This window comes from Gallus gallus, chromosome 9 (assembly GCF_016699485.2).
Source record: "Gallus gallus isolate bGalGal1 chromosome 9, bGalGal1.mat.broiler.GRCg7b, whole genome shotgun sequence".
Taxonomy (NCBI): Eukaryota; Metazoa; Chordata; class Aves; order Galliformes; family Phasianidae; genus Gallus; species Gallus gallus.
Genome location: NC_052540.1, coordinates 19,578,206 through 19,594,525, shown reverse-complemented (window position 1 = coordinate 19,594,525; position 16,320 = coordinate 19,578,206). Strand labels below are relative to the sequence as shown.

The window sequence follows — 16,320 nt, the reverse complement described above, 5'->3', positions numbered from 1 at the left end:
GGCTGCTTTCTGCACGGGACCGCACCTGTGGGCGAAGCGGTGCGCTGAGGCGGGCAGCGTCTCGCCAAGGCCTGGGAGCGTCTCCAGGGCCGGTAACGAGGTGGGTGCGGCACGTGGCTGCCAGCACCTGCACATCGCTATCCAGGGCGAAGGAACAGCCCCAAGGCAGGGAGGCACGACTCCCAGGGCCCGCGGCGACGGACGGGCATCGATGGAGGTGCAACGAGACCGCCGTCACGGCCCGCAGCCCCACCGCAGTCCTCAGCGCCACAGCAGCCCCCGCTCCCGCCGCCGCGCGGGGCCGAGGGGCGCGGCCTCCCCTCCTCCCGCCGCCTCTCGCGAGGCCTCCGCCGCCGCCCGGCCCACGTCACCGCGGAGCAGACGGGGACAACATGGCGGAGCGGCGGCGGCACAGGAAGCGGATCCAGGTAGCCGAGCCTCCCCTCCTCCTTCCCGGCCCGCGCCGCCGGCGCTTTGTCCCCTGTGCCGGACCGCGGTCCCCTCCTCCCGTCGGGCCGACCGGGTGCCGCCGGGCGGGCTCGGGGCTTCCCCCGTCCCGCGGCCTCCCCGCGCGTCGCGAGGGGCCGGCGGCTCCGCGCCTCGGCTCAGGCTGCGCGGCCCGGCCGTGCCCGCGGGCGGCTCCGCTCAGCGCTGTCGGTAGGAGCCCCGCAGGAGCCGGGCGCGTTATGAGGGCGGCCCCTCCTGTGGCGCAGCCCCGGCCCTCCGCTCAGCCCCGTTAGCCGGGGGGGGGGTCAGCGGCTCGGCGCCGACGTGCCCCAACCCGAAGGAAACGATGCAGCGCGAAAAGGAAAGTTATTCCTTCCAAAACACGCGCGGCTGTGTGTAAGCGTAGGCTTAGTCAGCTTCGGGGTGTCTTAGAATGCGGGGGCAGTGGTGTGGTGCCGTGGTGTGGTGCCGTGGGGGCTGCCCGGGTGCCCACGCAGGACGGGGCCGAGCGGCTGTTCCCGGAGCACGCAGCGCAGGTGTCGCGGTGCTGACAGCATCGGTTACTATAACAACTATTCAGTGCCCTCTGTTGTTAACCCCCACGCTCGGCAATGTTTGTTTAGGGTTTATGGCTGCGCTGGAAGGGGAGATAATACTTGCGATAGGAGTCGTAGCGCCGTCCAACAGACTTAAGCTCCGTACCTCATCCCTGTGCCTCGCTGCCCTCCGAGCTCCCCTGCTGTCCTTCCCCCTCACCAGGAGGGCAGAGCTGTGGCAGTGCAGCACTGGGTCCTTTCTGCTCTTCAGTTCTGTGAGGGAAAAGCAAGGGGTAATGAATCAGAATCCTGTAATCTTATTACACCTCACCTGTCACAGGTATTGGGCGTCGGAGGTATCACTTCAGAACCGCCGCAGACCGTTACCTCACACAGCGGCGGCCCAGTGGGGCATCCATCAAAAGCAGCCAAATGTAATCAAATGCCCCGTGTAACACCCAGGGCTCCGGGCTTAAGCACGAGCTTACTCCCAGCCTGTGAGCAACAGATTTGTTAGTGATTGCATCTGCGTTAACGTGGTTATAGGTCGTGGCCCGAAGTTGTGATATAATTATGATAAATGTCTGTTGCTTCTTGGTAGTTTCCCAGTGTATGTCAACAACAGCGGGGAGGCCAAACAATGAACAAAGAAGGCCATTGAATGCCCTGAGGCTGCTCTTAATTGGGCAGAGTGAATAAAGCAATATGTATTTTTCTGGCTTAGTTTTCCTGATAAACTTTTTAAGCTTTCTTGCCGCGGTCCCCGTGTGATTAACGCGTGTCAGGATAGCTCTGCAAGGTTCTTCTCTCAAAAGGGAGAATGAGGCCTTTGTTTGTAGGTGTTGGAAGCACTTGGGAAGCGCATGCTTGTCCTAGGGTGATCCGTGCCCCCTAATAACGAGGCTGCTTGCTGTACTCTATGCAGGTCTGGCCTATGAGTGCCCCATTGTCATTAAGTAGAGCTGTATGTCCTGAAACGAGTAAGATTTTAGCAGAAAACAACATCTGTAGCTGTGGGAAGGGCTGATGGTGTAGAGTTCAATTACAACTGCAGTGTGCCCTGAAATCAGCTTCTGAATAATTGTATAGCCTCCATCACAACAGAGGTGATGATAGGTCAGTGAGGTGTGGAAAAGGCTCAGTAGAACAGCTCAGAATTCTTTCAAGCCTGCTTTATGTGTTTCCCATCGGAAGCGGTAACAGGAAGGATTTGTTATGAAAATGCATTCTATAAAACCAAATGCATTGCCTAATCTGTGTTGCATAGCTCAGGCTCTTCCTCTGGCAGCCAGGCGAAAGTTACAGAAGTCACAGAGATGTTAACTTCAGAAGTCTGAATGAAGACATCTTATAGGTAAAGTTTCCAGCATCGCTCCTGACAGTAATTTAACTGCAATTAACACAGACGTGCGGTAGAGAAATGAGTGTGTTCAGACAGATACCCCTCAAAAGAAGCGGGGTGTCTTTGAACACCTTTTACTCCAGTAACCCAATAAAAGCTGTTTCATCTCTTGGGAAAAGCAGTCGGTCCCACAGTGCTGATGTAAACACAGCATCTTCAGTCAGTTTCTTTGACAGGTTGGGGAGCGTGTGGCACTTTGGCAGGTTTGCAATTTGATTGTTAAGTAGGCATTAAGTTTTAATTATGTTGGCCAGATTCCACCACGCATGGCTCTATTGTGCCCATGTGGAGCTGTGTTTGCACTGCGGTTAATAGCGCTTGTGTAGCATCTTATGCCCTGCCCTCTGCTCTAGAAATGTTAATGTGTATAAATACCGCTTTTATAAATAGAGGAAACTGCTTAAGGCTGTGATTTGGCAAATGTCTCAACTGCAAATTGACGTCTGGATTTGTGCTTTGAGATTCTCCTGATGATGGACAGATAGAAATCAGGATGAGCAGTCCTACTGTGTTGTTGTGTTGTGTCTTGCTGGAAGGAAGATGTGCAACAGCTGCATTGCTGCTTCCTGTGGGTTCGGGCTTTGTGAGCGAATGGAAAGGCTCTTCTGAGGTGACAGTGCAACAGTTCCAGTAACACAAATTGCATTGCAACTGGTCTGTTGGTTGGTTTTTTATCATAAATTCTGGTAGCATCCCAAGAGTCTGATGTGCCCGGCGCCTTCTGAGATGCTGATGGCTGAGTCCTCAGCCCAGCAGAACAGGAGGCAGCCACAGCTTGTCGCTGAGCTGCGGGGAAGTGCTGGCATTGCCATCCGTGAGTTCAGAGTGGTCTGTTCAGGAAGATGCCTTTGTTTGGTGGCCATCCCCCAGATCTCTTAATTGCAGAGGGTGATGCAGGGGGACCTTTTCTCCTGAGGGTTGGATTCACTTTCCTAAAATGGTTAAAATGGTGATAGATCCTTAGTAGAGTTCACCCAAGCATTCAAGCCAGTGGGAATTCACTGCACCTACTGCAGTGTAAGTTAGGTGTTAAGAAAAGTCTGGAAAATGTCTGTGCAGGTTTGGATCTCAGCACTTATTGATGAGTTAAGAGTCAGTGCTTTCTAGTCTGCGTGTATTTCATACGTGGTGCTGGCCGTGTCCCAAATGAATGTAGGCTGCTTACATGAAAAACAAGGTTCTGAAAACCAAAATTCACAGGTTTAGGAGCAAAGGAAAGTAATTAAACACTTGTTTCATTGAAATCAAGGAATTTTCATGGCCCCTTTAAAACAAAGGAGCATAAATCCTTGTAATTTTTGTCTGCATGTGAAGTAACTTGTCCCGTTAGTGATAATCTTCATTTACTCTGTTCTGATTTTCCAGAAATTTTGTTCCTATTGCGGAAAGAAATCCTCTGGCCTGGGGTTGTGCCTGTGATGCAGAGCAGAAAAAAATGAGTGAAATTTCAAACCACAGTTGTGTCTTTTGGCCTTCGCTGAATGGTGCCAGGAGAACCTGAATAAGTCATACTCGGGTAGAGATGAAAGGAAGAAAGAAGCCCTGCCTACAGTGGTTTTCATAGCTCAGTTCAGATGTTCTGATTTTTAGTGTACACAGGCCTCTTTTGTTTCGGCCCCAATTAGAGGTTTAATTAAGTTGGGAACTACAGCTGTGTATTGAAGGCCGTTCAGAAGGCACTGTGCTATGCTTTGATTTGGGAGATAATGGAAAGAAGTGAATTGGATTAGTGCTTTCCATTTACTTTGAAAATCTCCGACCTGCTTTATGGATTCCTATAGGACACAATTTTGATAGGAATTCTTGAGGGTTACTCTTAAAAACGCCTCAGTATTTCAGGGCATTTAGCAGTAACTGGGCAGGCTGAGCACTGCTCCTCCCGCCCTCCTGTAGCTGAAATTCTTCTGTCTGGCTAGATAAGAAATTTGGTTTGGTTTTATTTTTAATGGCATCCTTCCAGAATGTGTAAATTATCAGGGATCTCAACTTCCCATGAGTTTTCAGTACATAAAATTAAACTAGATGCAAGGGTGTAAAATAAAACCTCCTGCAGAAGTATTTGGAAACATTGCAGTGTCCTATTTTTCACTTACTGGGAAGTTTGATGGTAGAATATTAACCGGGAGGACCTTTCAGGGCATTCAGTAGATACATTGTTTGAAGTGTTTCTTGAAGCTTTCTGTCTTTCCAATAAAAGCAAACTTTGAAATAGCAGAAAGTTTTCCTGCGCTTTTTAAGACCATCTCATCTATTTTAAAGCCTTATAATTTATTTTAGACTGGCCCCTGATTAATCCATATAATCCTTTTCTAAGTGCATGGGGAGCTTAAAGAGCCCATTGGTGGTTGGCTGTTGCCACATTTGAACATGAAGTTGAATTGCATTGCTCAAAACATGCACTTGGGATACCAACATCTCCACCGTGTGCTGAATTCACATTGTGATGGAATGCAGACTTCTTTGCTGTCTTTCGTCTGTCGTAATATTGTGATGAAACCACAGCTGTACAAATGAAGGGCTGAGCTTAAGGTGACAAGTGGGGATGGGATTGCAGGGAAAGCTTTCTCTTGGCTCAGCTCGGGCAATATCTCTCACAGGAGAGTGGTTTTGCTTGGATTATTATGGAACTATCCCACAGAAGAGGACAAAGCAAGAGATAGTAAGGAGCAATAAAAAACTGCTGGTGCCATCCGCTGCCTGCACAGCACATCTTATGGCTGAGCAGAATCATAAATATTTAAAGAAGAAAAAAAAGTGCAGTGCTAGCAGAGGAGTTAAGTGGTGTGAATGTCTTTAGCTTCTCCGGCTGTTTTACAAACTCAGAAGGAATAACTTTTGCCTTGTGCATCGTTGCTGTAAGAGTAACCAGCTGGTTGGAACTGTTGGAAAAGTGTTGTTCTGAAATGCAGTTGCTGCGTTTAGTCATTGGTATCCATGGCACCTTGGTGTGCTCTGTGCACCAGGCATGGCACACGCTCATTCATTTTCTTTAAATGTCCAGGAATTTATTTTGTTGCTATTAAATCAGATGTGGTCTAGGACTAAAATTGGTAAGGTAATTGGTGAATTACAGTTACTGGTACAGCTGTACCGTACATGGGGACATCAAATCACTGTACGTCAATTATGTACATACGTGCACTGCCAATTGGTGAATAACCATAGCATCAAAGAATGGCCTGGGTTGAAAAGGACCTCATTGACCATCTCGTTTCAACCCCCTGCTATGTGCAGGGTCGCCAACCAGCAGCCCAGGCTGCCCAGAGCCACATCCAGCCTGGCCTTGAATGCCTCCAGGGATGGGGCACCCACAGCCTCCTTGGGTAAGCTGTTCCAGTGCGTCACCACCCTCTGGGTGAAAAACTTCCTCCTAATATCTAACCGAAACCTCCCATGAGCTGCCTGATGTTTCATACAGACTTGTAAAATCACAGAGAAAGGACAAAGTGCATCTGGATGGGTGCTGTTAGGATCATCTGGATGGGTTTCACACAGGTTTTACTGAGCTTGAAATAGTAGTCTCAGGTGAAACAAACCACAGAGTGCTTCTGGTAGTTTGGAGGTCTGTTGAACCTGTTCTTGCAAAAAGATAGGGAGAGCAGGGATCTCTGCTAGGAGGGTCATTAATTAACCAGTTGACTTGGAAAGTTAGCTGTGCAAACTGTTGAAAATTAACAGCTCTCACTGTCTGAAGTTTGTATTTTGGCGTAGCAGCATCTGCTTGTCTTTGCGTTTCCATTTCACAGGGCTCCCTTTTCCTAAAGTGTGTGTCTGGGAGTTCCGTGTGCTTCATGCCGTGCTGTATCGTGCTGTTCCCAGCACCTAGATTCACAGAATCTCCTGGATGCTGCTCTGAAGTTTGTCATTTTGTAGTCATGCAGTAATACTGAAAACTTCTGCAGAAATGTTTCTACTTCTTTTCAACGTGGTTTTCCCCCCTCCTTCACATGAAAGATGAGCTGCTTTGTGTTCTGTCGATACGCCTGTGTTGCTGTCATTTCATACATACTAATTCCTCTCTGTTGGTTTCCTTTGCTCTCAGCTTCACCACTGTTTTCATCCAGCCTCGTAAGCAGCTTCCCATTTGCCAGGTGCCCAGTACGTGCCTCTTAGTCCCTCCTTTAACGTGTCCTTTCTACAGCTGCTAAATGAGTTCACAGTCATCAGCTCTGGATCACTGCCATAAGATAACAAGGATGTTGCCATTTCTGATTTTTGAGCCCAAACGAGCGTTTTCTGCGTGTTTAAACCAGTATTAATTTTGCACCTTTACTGTTGCAGGAGGTGGGTGAGCCATTCAAAGAGGAGAAGGCTGTTGCCAAATACTTACGGTTCAACTGCCCGACAAAATCCACCAACATGATGGGCCACCGAGTGGATTACTTTATTGGTAGGGTTACTTTTAACCAGAGAATGGTACTGCTTCTGTTAACACTGTACTGGGGAGGAGGGGTTTTGTTTTCATTATTAGTCCTTTATCTAGCAAGTCTTGGTCTTACAGTATGGTTCTTATCTTATCTAGGCATTTGATAGCTGTAAAATTAATCAGATCTGACATAAACACAATTAACTTTACACTCTGTGGTTTAGAAGAAGGTAGTTGTCAAGTACTTCAGAACAGTACCCATTTGTTTACCTTAAAAATGGAGAGGGTACGAAACATCACTGGGATAGACTGACTGGCGTGGTGTGGTTCAAGGAGTGTGGACGGTGGTAAAATAAATGTTTAATGTTTGGGGATTTTTTCTCACTTTTTCCTCTAGCCTCAAAAGCTGTGGATTGCCTCCTGGATTCTAAGTGGGCAAAGGCCAAGAAAGGAGAGGAAGCTTTATTTACAACTCGAGAGTCTGTAGTTGACTACTGCAACAGGTATGACCTAATTCATCAATTTTAATAATGAGTATAGTTGTCAAGATGTCTCAGTTATGTAGAACCACTCTTGCTTAGGCTGCTTTGATGAAAGGAATTCATGCACTCTAAGACATCTGTGTTACTACGTAAAAATAAAGACTGTATTTTTATTACTATGTTTGAGGGTGTAAGATGAGAAAGAGACACAACATAGTTTCATCATCTTTGTTTCAGAGCTCTCTCATGCTTTCATTAAGCTGCTTGGTGCAGCAAGTTTTCCTAAATTCTGAAGTTATTTTAAGTACGTAGGATCAGAGTTCTCACATCTCCTTCCTGTGTCTGCCACGATGGCAAAAGCAGAACTTTGAGGTTCTTGCTATGCCTCTCGTGTGGTATGTCTCTGTCGCTTAGCGTACTCAGAGTGCTTTGTTTAGATGAGCAGCATATTCTGACTCTTCTGCCCTTTTTTGGGGCTGCATCTTACTCTTGATGAGCTCTGCAAAAGCCACTTAGAAATTAAGATTATGGCTAATACTTAGTCTGTTCTTGGGGCCTCTTCTACATAGCCATCCAGCAAGGTGAGATTCTGCCCTCAATTCTAGGGCTGAGGCAGAGCTGGTTCAGTGAACTTTAATCCCTGTGCTGACTTTTTTAAGAAAACATAGAAAAATACAAGCATTATTTTAATGCAAGCAGAAAAATAAGTCTTCCTTTCGAGAATCTTTGGACTGAGGTAAGTGCCTGTACATTTGTTCTTTGATTACTAAAGCCTCAGGTGAGACAGCAGTTGGCTAAGTCCAATGCAGTGAAATGAATGCCTACATAGCATGCAAATAAAACAGATTTGACCCTCTGCTCTCTGCTTTTTGCCACCAGTATCACTTGGTGCACCGATGATCCGCTGGGCACCATACCATGGCTGCAACTCGGTTTCTCTTGCATACTCCTACATCACTGATAATGATAAGACCACCTTTGGCCATCAAAACTGCTCTCAGGGTTTTGAATGTTACCCTGTAGTCTCTTCAAGATAAGGTTGTTTAGGCACTTATATTAAAAGCAAGTACCTTAACTCTCTTGGTGTAGCTATTGCGATTGTTTTGCCTGTCCTGTCCAACAGAAAGCAAGGATCAGGTTCTGCTCCCTCATCCTGTGTCAACTGCATTGAGTAGTTCCATATTTAAAACACTTTACTGTCTGAATTCATTATACTGCTCCAGTGCATAAGGTCTCCTGGTGCACTTAACATATTGATCTTAGTTCAGGAAGTTTTCCTATCGGGGGATTTGGTACAGATAAACTACAGCAATAATGCTGCATTCAGCAGATCTAAAGAGAGCTGAGAGGTTGGGAAAGAGCTGCCCTGAAGGCCATACCTGTGGGCTGCTTGGTACCTGAGCCAACCTAAACATACAGCTGTGAAGAAAATAGTTGCTCCCAAGAAAGTGATTTTCTGCTGCTAGAAACTACATAAACAGTTGTCTGAAGGAAGGTTTCTTTTTGCTGTTGTTTGGTTTTTTTCTATTTAAATATACCCATGTCCTGCTGTTGTCTGGGATAGAGATTATAGTAGCTGGTACGGTGCTGTGTTTTGGATTTAAGATGAGAATTGTGCTGATAACACCCTGATGTTTTAGTTGTTGCAGAGCAGTGCTGCACAGAACCAAGGACATGTCAGATCCTCATGCTGCCCTACCAGCGAGGAGCTGGGGGTGCACAGGAGCTGGGAGGTGACACAGCCAGCACAGCTGACCCAAACTGGCCAAAGGGATGTTCTATACACACAGCATCATGTTGAATGATAAAGCTGGGGGAGTTGCCACTGCTCAGGGCAGTCAGTTTACCTAATTTAATAAGCAGTCCAGCATAAGGACTTGATCTGCAGCAAGAGATGAAAGAAACCAAGTACAAATCAATCTGATGTATAGGGCCAGGTTTTTTGAGGTGAATTGGCCCTTGGATTTCATACATCAATGCTTGCCCTCAGTCTGAAGAGCAGTATTCTGCTCTTCCTGCATGGAATTTGGGTATGGTCCTGTTGCGGACATTACTTGTTGGTGACAACTTCAACACTGCCAAGTACCACCTCCTTTGGCCCAGCCAGCTGAGTATGTTCATGCTGTAAGGTATGTTTGTAGCTGACATGACTGGAATGCTTGCACAAGTGCCACAGTTCCAATGGTACTTTTATTCAACATGCATCTCCTACCAAGACCTTTATGAGCTGTATGTCCACTTTCTTATTTTTGCAACAAAATACACTGGCCTGGACTTGCAAATAGCATTGGATTAATGGGAAAGCTAATTAAATTGGCCTGATGGCTTTCTCCTTCCTACATCCCTACATCTCATATATTCTTTTATATCTGTTCAAAATACAGCCACAGAACAGTTTGGGTTTTATTAAGTTTTGAACAGGTGAAAAAGAGCCAAGCAAGAGATGAGACGTGGTAGTTCACGATGGTGATCACTGTCGTTCAGTTATGCTTTACATGATTATCTTCAATAGGTAATCTAGACTGGTATCTAATAATGTAATTGCATGTAAGCATAATTATTCCAGCAACACTTATATATGTCATTTCACTTCTTTCATTTTAAGACTCCTGAAAAAACAGTTCTTTCATCGAGCATTAAAAGTGATGAAAATGAAACCTGACAAGGATACAAAGAAAGAAAAGGAAAAAGGAAAGGCTGAGAGTGGGAAAGAAGAAGAGAAGAAAAGCAAGAAGGAAAGCAGCAAAGATGAGAAAACTAAGAAGGAGAAAGAAAAGAAAAAGGATGGTGAAAAAGAAGAGTGTAAGAAGGTAAGTGAGGTCTTGGAGAAAAGAGACAATCCTGTCAACAGAGAAGACAGTGATGATGTGAAGGTTACGTGGGCTTAAAAATTTGGTTGGTTGTTCCAAAGCGTGAGATGTTTTTTTTTTTTTTCTTTTTTTTGCCAATCTTAGTCTCTAAAATACACCTTTTTACATTTTGGAGTTCCAGTTCTGATTCAGATCAAAGCAGATGCTTCATTTGTGTCTCTGTGTACCTCATCACCTTGTAACGTGGGCTGAGTTAATAAAAAACTGCTTCTGTTCAGCTTCAGTGGGCACTGATGCTTTGTGCAAGTGTACTCTAGCATAGATTGACATGTGTGTATGTGACCTAACATCTCCAAGCAGTGCAGCTGCACACATAAAACAAACAAGCTTTTTTGCCATGTTTGGTGGTAAGAAGGTCTGGGATGTGATACTTGGTGCTTGTGAATAGTTCTGTAGTAGTGGGCCATGTTGGTGTAAGGGAGATCCATTTGTAATCTGCGTAGTGCTTAGTCTTCACAGACCTCTCATTTACTTTCTTTACAGTTGACACTCGATGAAGACGGGTGTGTTTTGTTATGTGTTCAGTGGTTGAATCCAGCAAGAGTTGGTAGGATAGCCTCAGAAGTTAGTCCAGCTCCAACACTCTGAAGTGAGGTAATGGCACACAATTAAAGGCATAGTCTGCCTGTGCAGAGGTCTGGATCTCAGAAGAAAGTTACATGGCCAATAAAGGAATTAAAACAAACCTGCTGGCAATCTAAACAAAGAAGCCAATATAAGGCTATCTAACTCTTGAGATACCTTAAAATGCTGATACTGAAAGTTATGGACTCCTCCGGTTCCCTGTTATCTGAAGTGTTACATTATTAAATGTTAATCTTTAATCATTAATTATCAAACTGATATTTTAGTAGCTGATATAAGCCAGCGGATGCTAACGTAACAGAGGGCAAAAATTAGAAAGCTAATTTCTAGCAAAGAGAAAGGAGACAGGAGACAGGCACAAGATCTGAAAGGAATTGAGGAGGGTAGAGAATAAAATGGCAGAAATTGATTCTGAAAGATGTCCATGTGGTAAATGTGGCACCAAGCTACCAAAGAATTGCAAGAGAGTTGGTGGTCTCTATGCAGACTATGTTAATGTCAGTGGAGCTATGATATGCATTTGAACACATAATGCAATCCTGGGGTTATAGTCTTTGTCTTTATATAGCATGTAAAATAAAATTTCTCTGTCCTTACAATATTCCTTTATCTTTAGCTACCCAGGAGAACAGGAGGAAATAAAACATCTTTAGTTATGATCACATTTGATACTTTAAGTTTGTGAAAAGTTGTCAGATTCAATACATTCAAATAGTAGAAATTAAGACCCTGTATGTGTTTTTTATGTATGGTTTGTGTTTGTCCTCAGGATGAGACCCCAGGAACGCCAAAAAAAAAGGAAACTAAGAGGAAATTTAAGCTTGAGCCACACGAAGACCAAGTTTTCTTGGATGGAAACGAGGTAAGATTTATGGGTACTTCCTAAATTTAATGTCAGTGTATTATTGTCAGGTAATTTACTGAAATTCCACAGACTCTGTCTTGTCCTGTTGAATGAAGAAATAATGATAATGTGATGGCTGATCTTGCAACATCAAATTTTAGGTATCTGCAAGGAGATTAGAGATTAGATGTCTAATAGAAAACATAATTCCCAGTAGTTTATGTTTTGGGCCGTGAAGTGAAGCAGAATATTAAATACTTCATGTTGCATCACTGAAAGTTGTATTGCCTCTTCTTAGGTGACCTTCGGGTACTTTACATCCAGTACTTGGCTGCTTCTTTGCATCGAAACTGTGAAAACAGTTTCGTTGGAGAATAAAAATAAGATTAATTGTGTTCAGAAAAGTTCAGAAAACTAGCAAGTTCAGAAAACTAGCAGGAAGCATCTTTCCTAGGGCTTGAACTACTTGGTTCAGATGGAGCCAAAATCCTCACACAAACATTTGGTATTGAGTGTTGCAACTGTAGACATTTAAATAAGCATACTGTGGCAGAGGGTGCAAATGTATGTGGTTGAGGCCATCAGATGGGACTTGAGCTGAATTGAGCATTGCAGCTTGATGCTTTGTTCCATACGTCTTGCTTGGTTGTTGGTGGTGGTTTTCTATTTCTTTTTCCTCTTAAAGGAATCTCTTCAAAGCCAGAAGCAATTTATTTTTTTATTTGGCAGACTTGAGAAATTTTTTTATTTTTACAAAACTTTTTCTGTGCTTCATGCTGAGCAATACTGATGAATAATGGAAAAACAAAAATACATGAAAAATCACCTTGATTCAATAATACTCTGACTCTTGCATTTCCCCGTCGGTTTTACTGTTGGAACCCGGTTTATATAACTGGGTAATAACTTATTTCATGAAGTAATTCTTCAACAGATGCGTTTTGAAACTTCCCATGTTTTTCTTAGCCAGCCCAGAAATGCATTCCCTCCCAGCAGGAACCTTCCACAGCCACTGCACTGCACAGTACCTTTGGCTCCTGCCCTCAGGCTCAGATTATGATCAGTACATACCGGAGGCAATCAGTATGGGCATGCAGGCATGCAGCCCTGTGGCTGTTTGTCTCTTATGGCAGCTTTCTCACTGACACAAACGTGTTTCAAGTGCTATTCAAAGTGTAGTGCTTCCTCTGGTACTGACTGAAGTGCCATTTGTTCAGTGCAAAGCAGCATAGGGTGGCACTACGAATTTGAGTGAGGGGAAAAAAGTCCTGTGTCAGCTTTTTTTCCAAGTGTTAAACATTATTTCTGTTGTAGGTGTATGTGTGGATCTATGACCCTGTTCACTTTAAAACATTTGCCATGGGACTTGTACTTGGTAAGTAAGAGCAGACGTTAGGAAACAACCATAAATGCAGGTGTACTACCAAACAGGAGCATCTCTCCTTGGAGAAATTTATCTTCTTTGTAGACAAAACATTTTTTGTTCCATTTTAGCATGATTTGACAGCAGTCACATTACGTGAGGTTTGATCTCGGGCTGGAGGGAGGGCACTTGCAAATAAAATAAAAAAATACAGAAGAGGACATGGCTGAAACATGCTTTAGAAAATGTCTGAATTTGCACAAGGCTGCAGGCTGTTTATTTCAGTCACTGTAAACTAATGAGTACGTTGCCTCATCGGCAACTTGTGGATTATATAAAAATGTGAAATATAGTAAAGCCATTATTTTAAACTATAAATAATACCTTTCTGACCCTTGGCCTTTTGTTTGTGTAGTTTAGGCCAAATCAACTATTTTTTTTAATTGAATGTAATCTTGATGTTAACTCACATCAGTGAGCTCACAGCTAATGGTGCTGCTAGTCCAGCGCCCCAGCCTGTACCTTTGAGCTTTTCACAGCTGAGAGCTGATTCAAGTGTCATTCCCTGGGGCTGCATTCAGCTCTCTGATCAGTTGGTGGTGCCCAAGGACTGCACTGAGCTCACTGACTGCTTCCTGCTGGGCAGGTTACTGGCAGCTCGCTGCTCGCCTTTTTGCCTTTTCAGAAGCATTCTCTCTGGTGATCAAGTACTTCTGAATGTGGTACTATCCTAGATGTCTGTCTACCCATAATGAAAGCAGCAGCAGGACTAGAAAAGGTTTCAGTCAAGGCAAAGAACAGTATTACCTAACTCATAGGTTGCTAAGCCAGTACCTTGAATAATGGTAAGCCTAGAACCTTCATATATATGTCAGGAAGAACTAATTATGTTTCTCACACTTTTCTTCTTATCTTTCTATTTAGTGATTGCTGTTATAGCTGCAACTCTGTTTCCACTTTGGCCAGCAGAAATGCGCGTTGGTGTATATTACCTCAGCGTAGGTGCAGGCTGCTTTGTAGCCAGTATTCTTCTTCTTGCCGTTGGTAAGTGTCAGTAACCTTCATTTCCTCAGTAGGTGAAATCTAGAAGAGCAGAAACGTACCATACATTTAGGCACTGTCTAAGATATGCAAATCTCTCAGTTACATCTGATTAATTTGTTGTTAGCAGCAGCCAGACTGATTCTGTGTCTGTATTTCCCTATTGGCCACTGGGTGTCAGAGTTGTGCCACAGAAGGAAAGAAATCTCCAGTTCGTGTCACCTATTTGTGCTTCCTGTATAGTGGAGATTTTACTTACTCAGTTTAAAACCAAAACAATAAAAAAGAAACCAAGAAGCCCACGCAAAAGCAAAATCAAAGCCAGAGCATAAGAACAGATTCTGGAGTAAGAATGATATAACCGGGATTTGAAAGCATTAAGAGCTAAATCATAGATGATACGTGATTACTGGGGGCAGGGAGAAGGGCTTGGTGACAGAAATGAGAGACTTTTCCCTACGCTTGTCACCATTGTGGCTTTGTGTGGATGTTAGTATGACTTACACCAGACGTCGTTGTACGTTGTGAATGCTACAGTAACAAATCTTCAAACTGTTTTAATACAGCTCGCTGCATCCTTTTCCTTATTATCTGGCTCATCACCGGAGGAAGGCATCACTTTTGGTTCCTGCCAAACCTTACAGCAGATGTGGGATTCATTGACTCCTTCAGGCCCCTGTACACACACGAATACAAAGGACCAAAAGCAGACTTAAAGAAAGAGGAAAAATCAGAATCCAAAAAGCAGCAAAAATATGACAGTGAGGAGAAATCAGACAGTGAGAAGAAGGAAGAAGAAGACGGGAAAACAGAAGCAACGAGGAACTCGGGAACAGAAGGCTCAGGAGGAGAGCGGCATTCAGACACAGACAGTGACAGGCGTGAAGATGACAGGTCCCAGCACAGTAGTGGAAATGGAAACGACTTTGAAATGATCACAAAAGAGGAACTTGAACAGCAAACAGATGAAGGGGATTGTGAAGAGGATGAGGATGAAGATACTGAAAGTAGGCCTTCACACGAGAAGTCATAACTCGCTGTGCTTGTGGGACTAAGTATGTGCAAATGGTTGGATTTTCTTTGTTGGCTGATCACCAAAACATAGACCATACAGTAGCATCTTTGTTTGCTGAAATATACATGTTACCAAACAGTTTTTTATCTAGTTCCTTCGTTTTTTTTAACCATTAACTTGATTACTTGGTACTATGTTAATCATTAATATACATTTACAGAAGTTTTATCAACCTGACAAGTTTTCTGTTGATTAATAGATTGCCCAGATCGTCCTCAAACATTGAAAACCACAGCTTTCTGGTACTTGCATAACTGGTCAATTAGTTTTGCTTCTCAACCTTCCTTTTGTAAAACAGGTAAAAGTTGAATGACCAAATCTCAGATTATTCCTAGTCCTACTCATTTGATAGCTAGTTAGATAAAGCCCTTCTTAGCCCCCAGCTTTCTTGATATGTTTCTTGATCTTCTTTTCAAGAGATTGTGAAAACTTTCCTAAAGAAAAGTAGTTTTAGCAGAAGTATTTTGCTGAAAATATAAAAGCTGGTAGTGCTGAATTTGGCTGCAGTGTTCTCTGTTTCTCCAGACTGTGTGCCAGCAACTTAGGAAATCCAAACTGTTTTTGTACATCTGGTTCAGAGAAAGATGTCATCTCCAGCAGGTGAAGGAAGCAGCGTGGTTTGGAAGTAATGGCTGTTTTCTTTCTCCTGCTCCATCGTAATTAAAACAAAAAAATGTATTCTGTACATAATTTACAAATAAAGCAAACCATTTACTTTATCTGCTACTTATTATTTAGAGACTTGATCCAGCATTCAGTTTGTATTAATAAAGCCATTTTGTGGTGTGTCTATCAGAGAAAATGCAAGTCAAGAGGACCTCACAGAATATTTGTGTATGATCAGTAGCTGTTCCACAAAAGCTTTAGTTTTGTGCCAACATTCCATGTATTTGAGTATGAGTAAATTGATCCTTATTAAATGAAAGCAAACAACATAGCTGTATGTATGCCTTAATGTTAAAACTTTCTATTTTCTGGAACTGGAATACTTTTTAAACAGAAGAGATGGGAGAGTATTCGCTTGTTCAGAAATATAGATAATCAAAGCTAATATGAAGTGATGATAAATCATTTGTTTATAAATATCTTGAAGTAGTTTGTGCAGTTTCTCTTCTGCATCCCTTATTTATTGGATGTTTGGAGGATATGCTGTATGTTTTGGTTCTCTGAACATTTAAGAAGTTAAAACTTGGCACCATTCCTCTAGCTTTCCTGAACCAATTCACAGAATATAAGGGTAACCTTATCTTAATTTTACTAACTCAGCACTTTTTTCAGTCCTAAATTGCTTCCCCTTCCTTCCAGCATT

General features: G+C 43.5%; 1 protein-coding gene and 1 long non-coding RNA gene across 2 annotated transcripts; one reads left to right on the top strand and one right to left on the bottom strand.

The window, feature by feature from the left end:
- The first annotated feature begins 374 nt into the window (after window positions 1-374).
- SEC62 (SEC62 homolog, preprotein translocation factor) lies at window positions 375-16,096 on the top strand. Its single transcript, NM_001012602.2, has 8 exons — window positions 375-428; window positions 6,667-6,775; window positions 7,149-7,254; window positions 9,839-10,043; window positions 11,458-11,550; window positions 12,847-12,907; window positions 13,820-13,939; window positions 14,503-16,096. The coding sequence occupies exons 1-8, from the start codon at window positions 393-395 to the stop codon at window positions 14,967-14,969; spliced, it is 1,197 nt and encodes a 398-aa protein (NP_001012620.1). The 5' UTR covers window positions 375-392; the 3' UTR covers window positions 14,970-16,096.
- LOC107054125 lies at window positions 874-14,579 on the bottom strand. Its single transcript, XR_001468114.4, has 3 exons — window positions 14,441-14,579; window positions 1,371-13,978; window positions 874-1,256 (listed from the first exon to the last, which is right to left on the bottom strand). It is a non-coding gene; the product is annotated as an uncharacterized LOC107054125 (long non-coding RNA).
- Window positions 16,097-16,320: the final 224 nt, after the last annotated feature.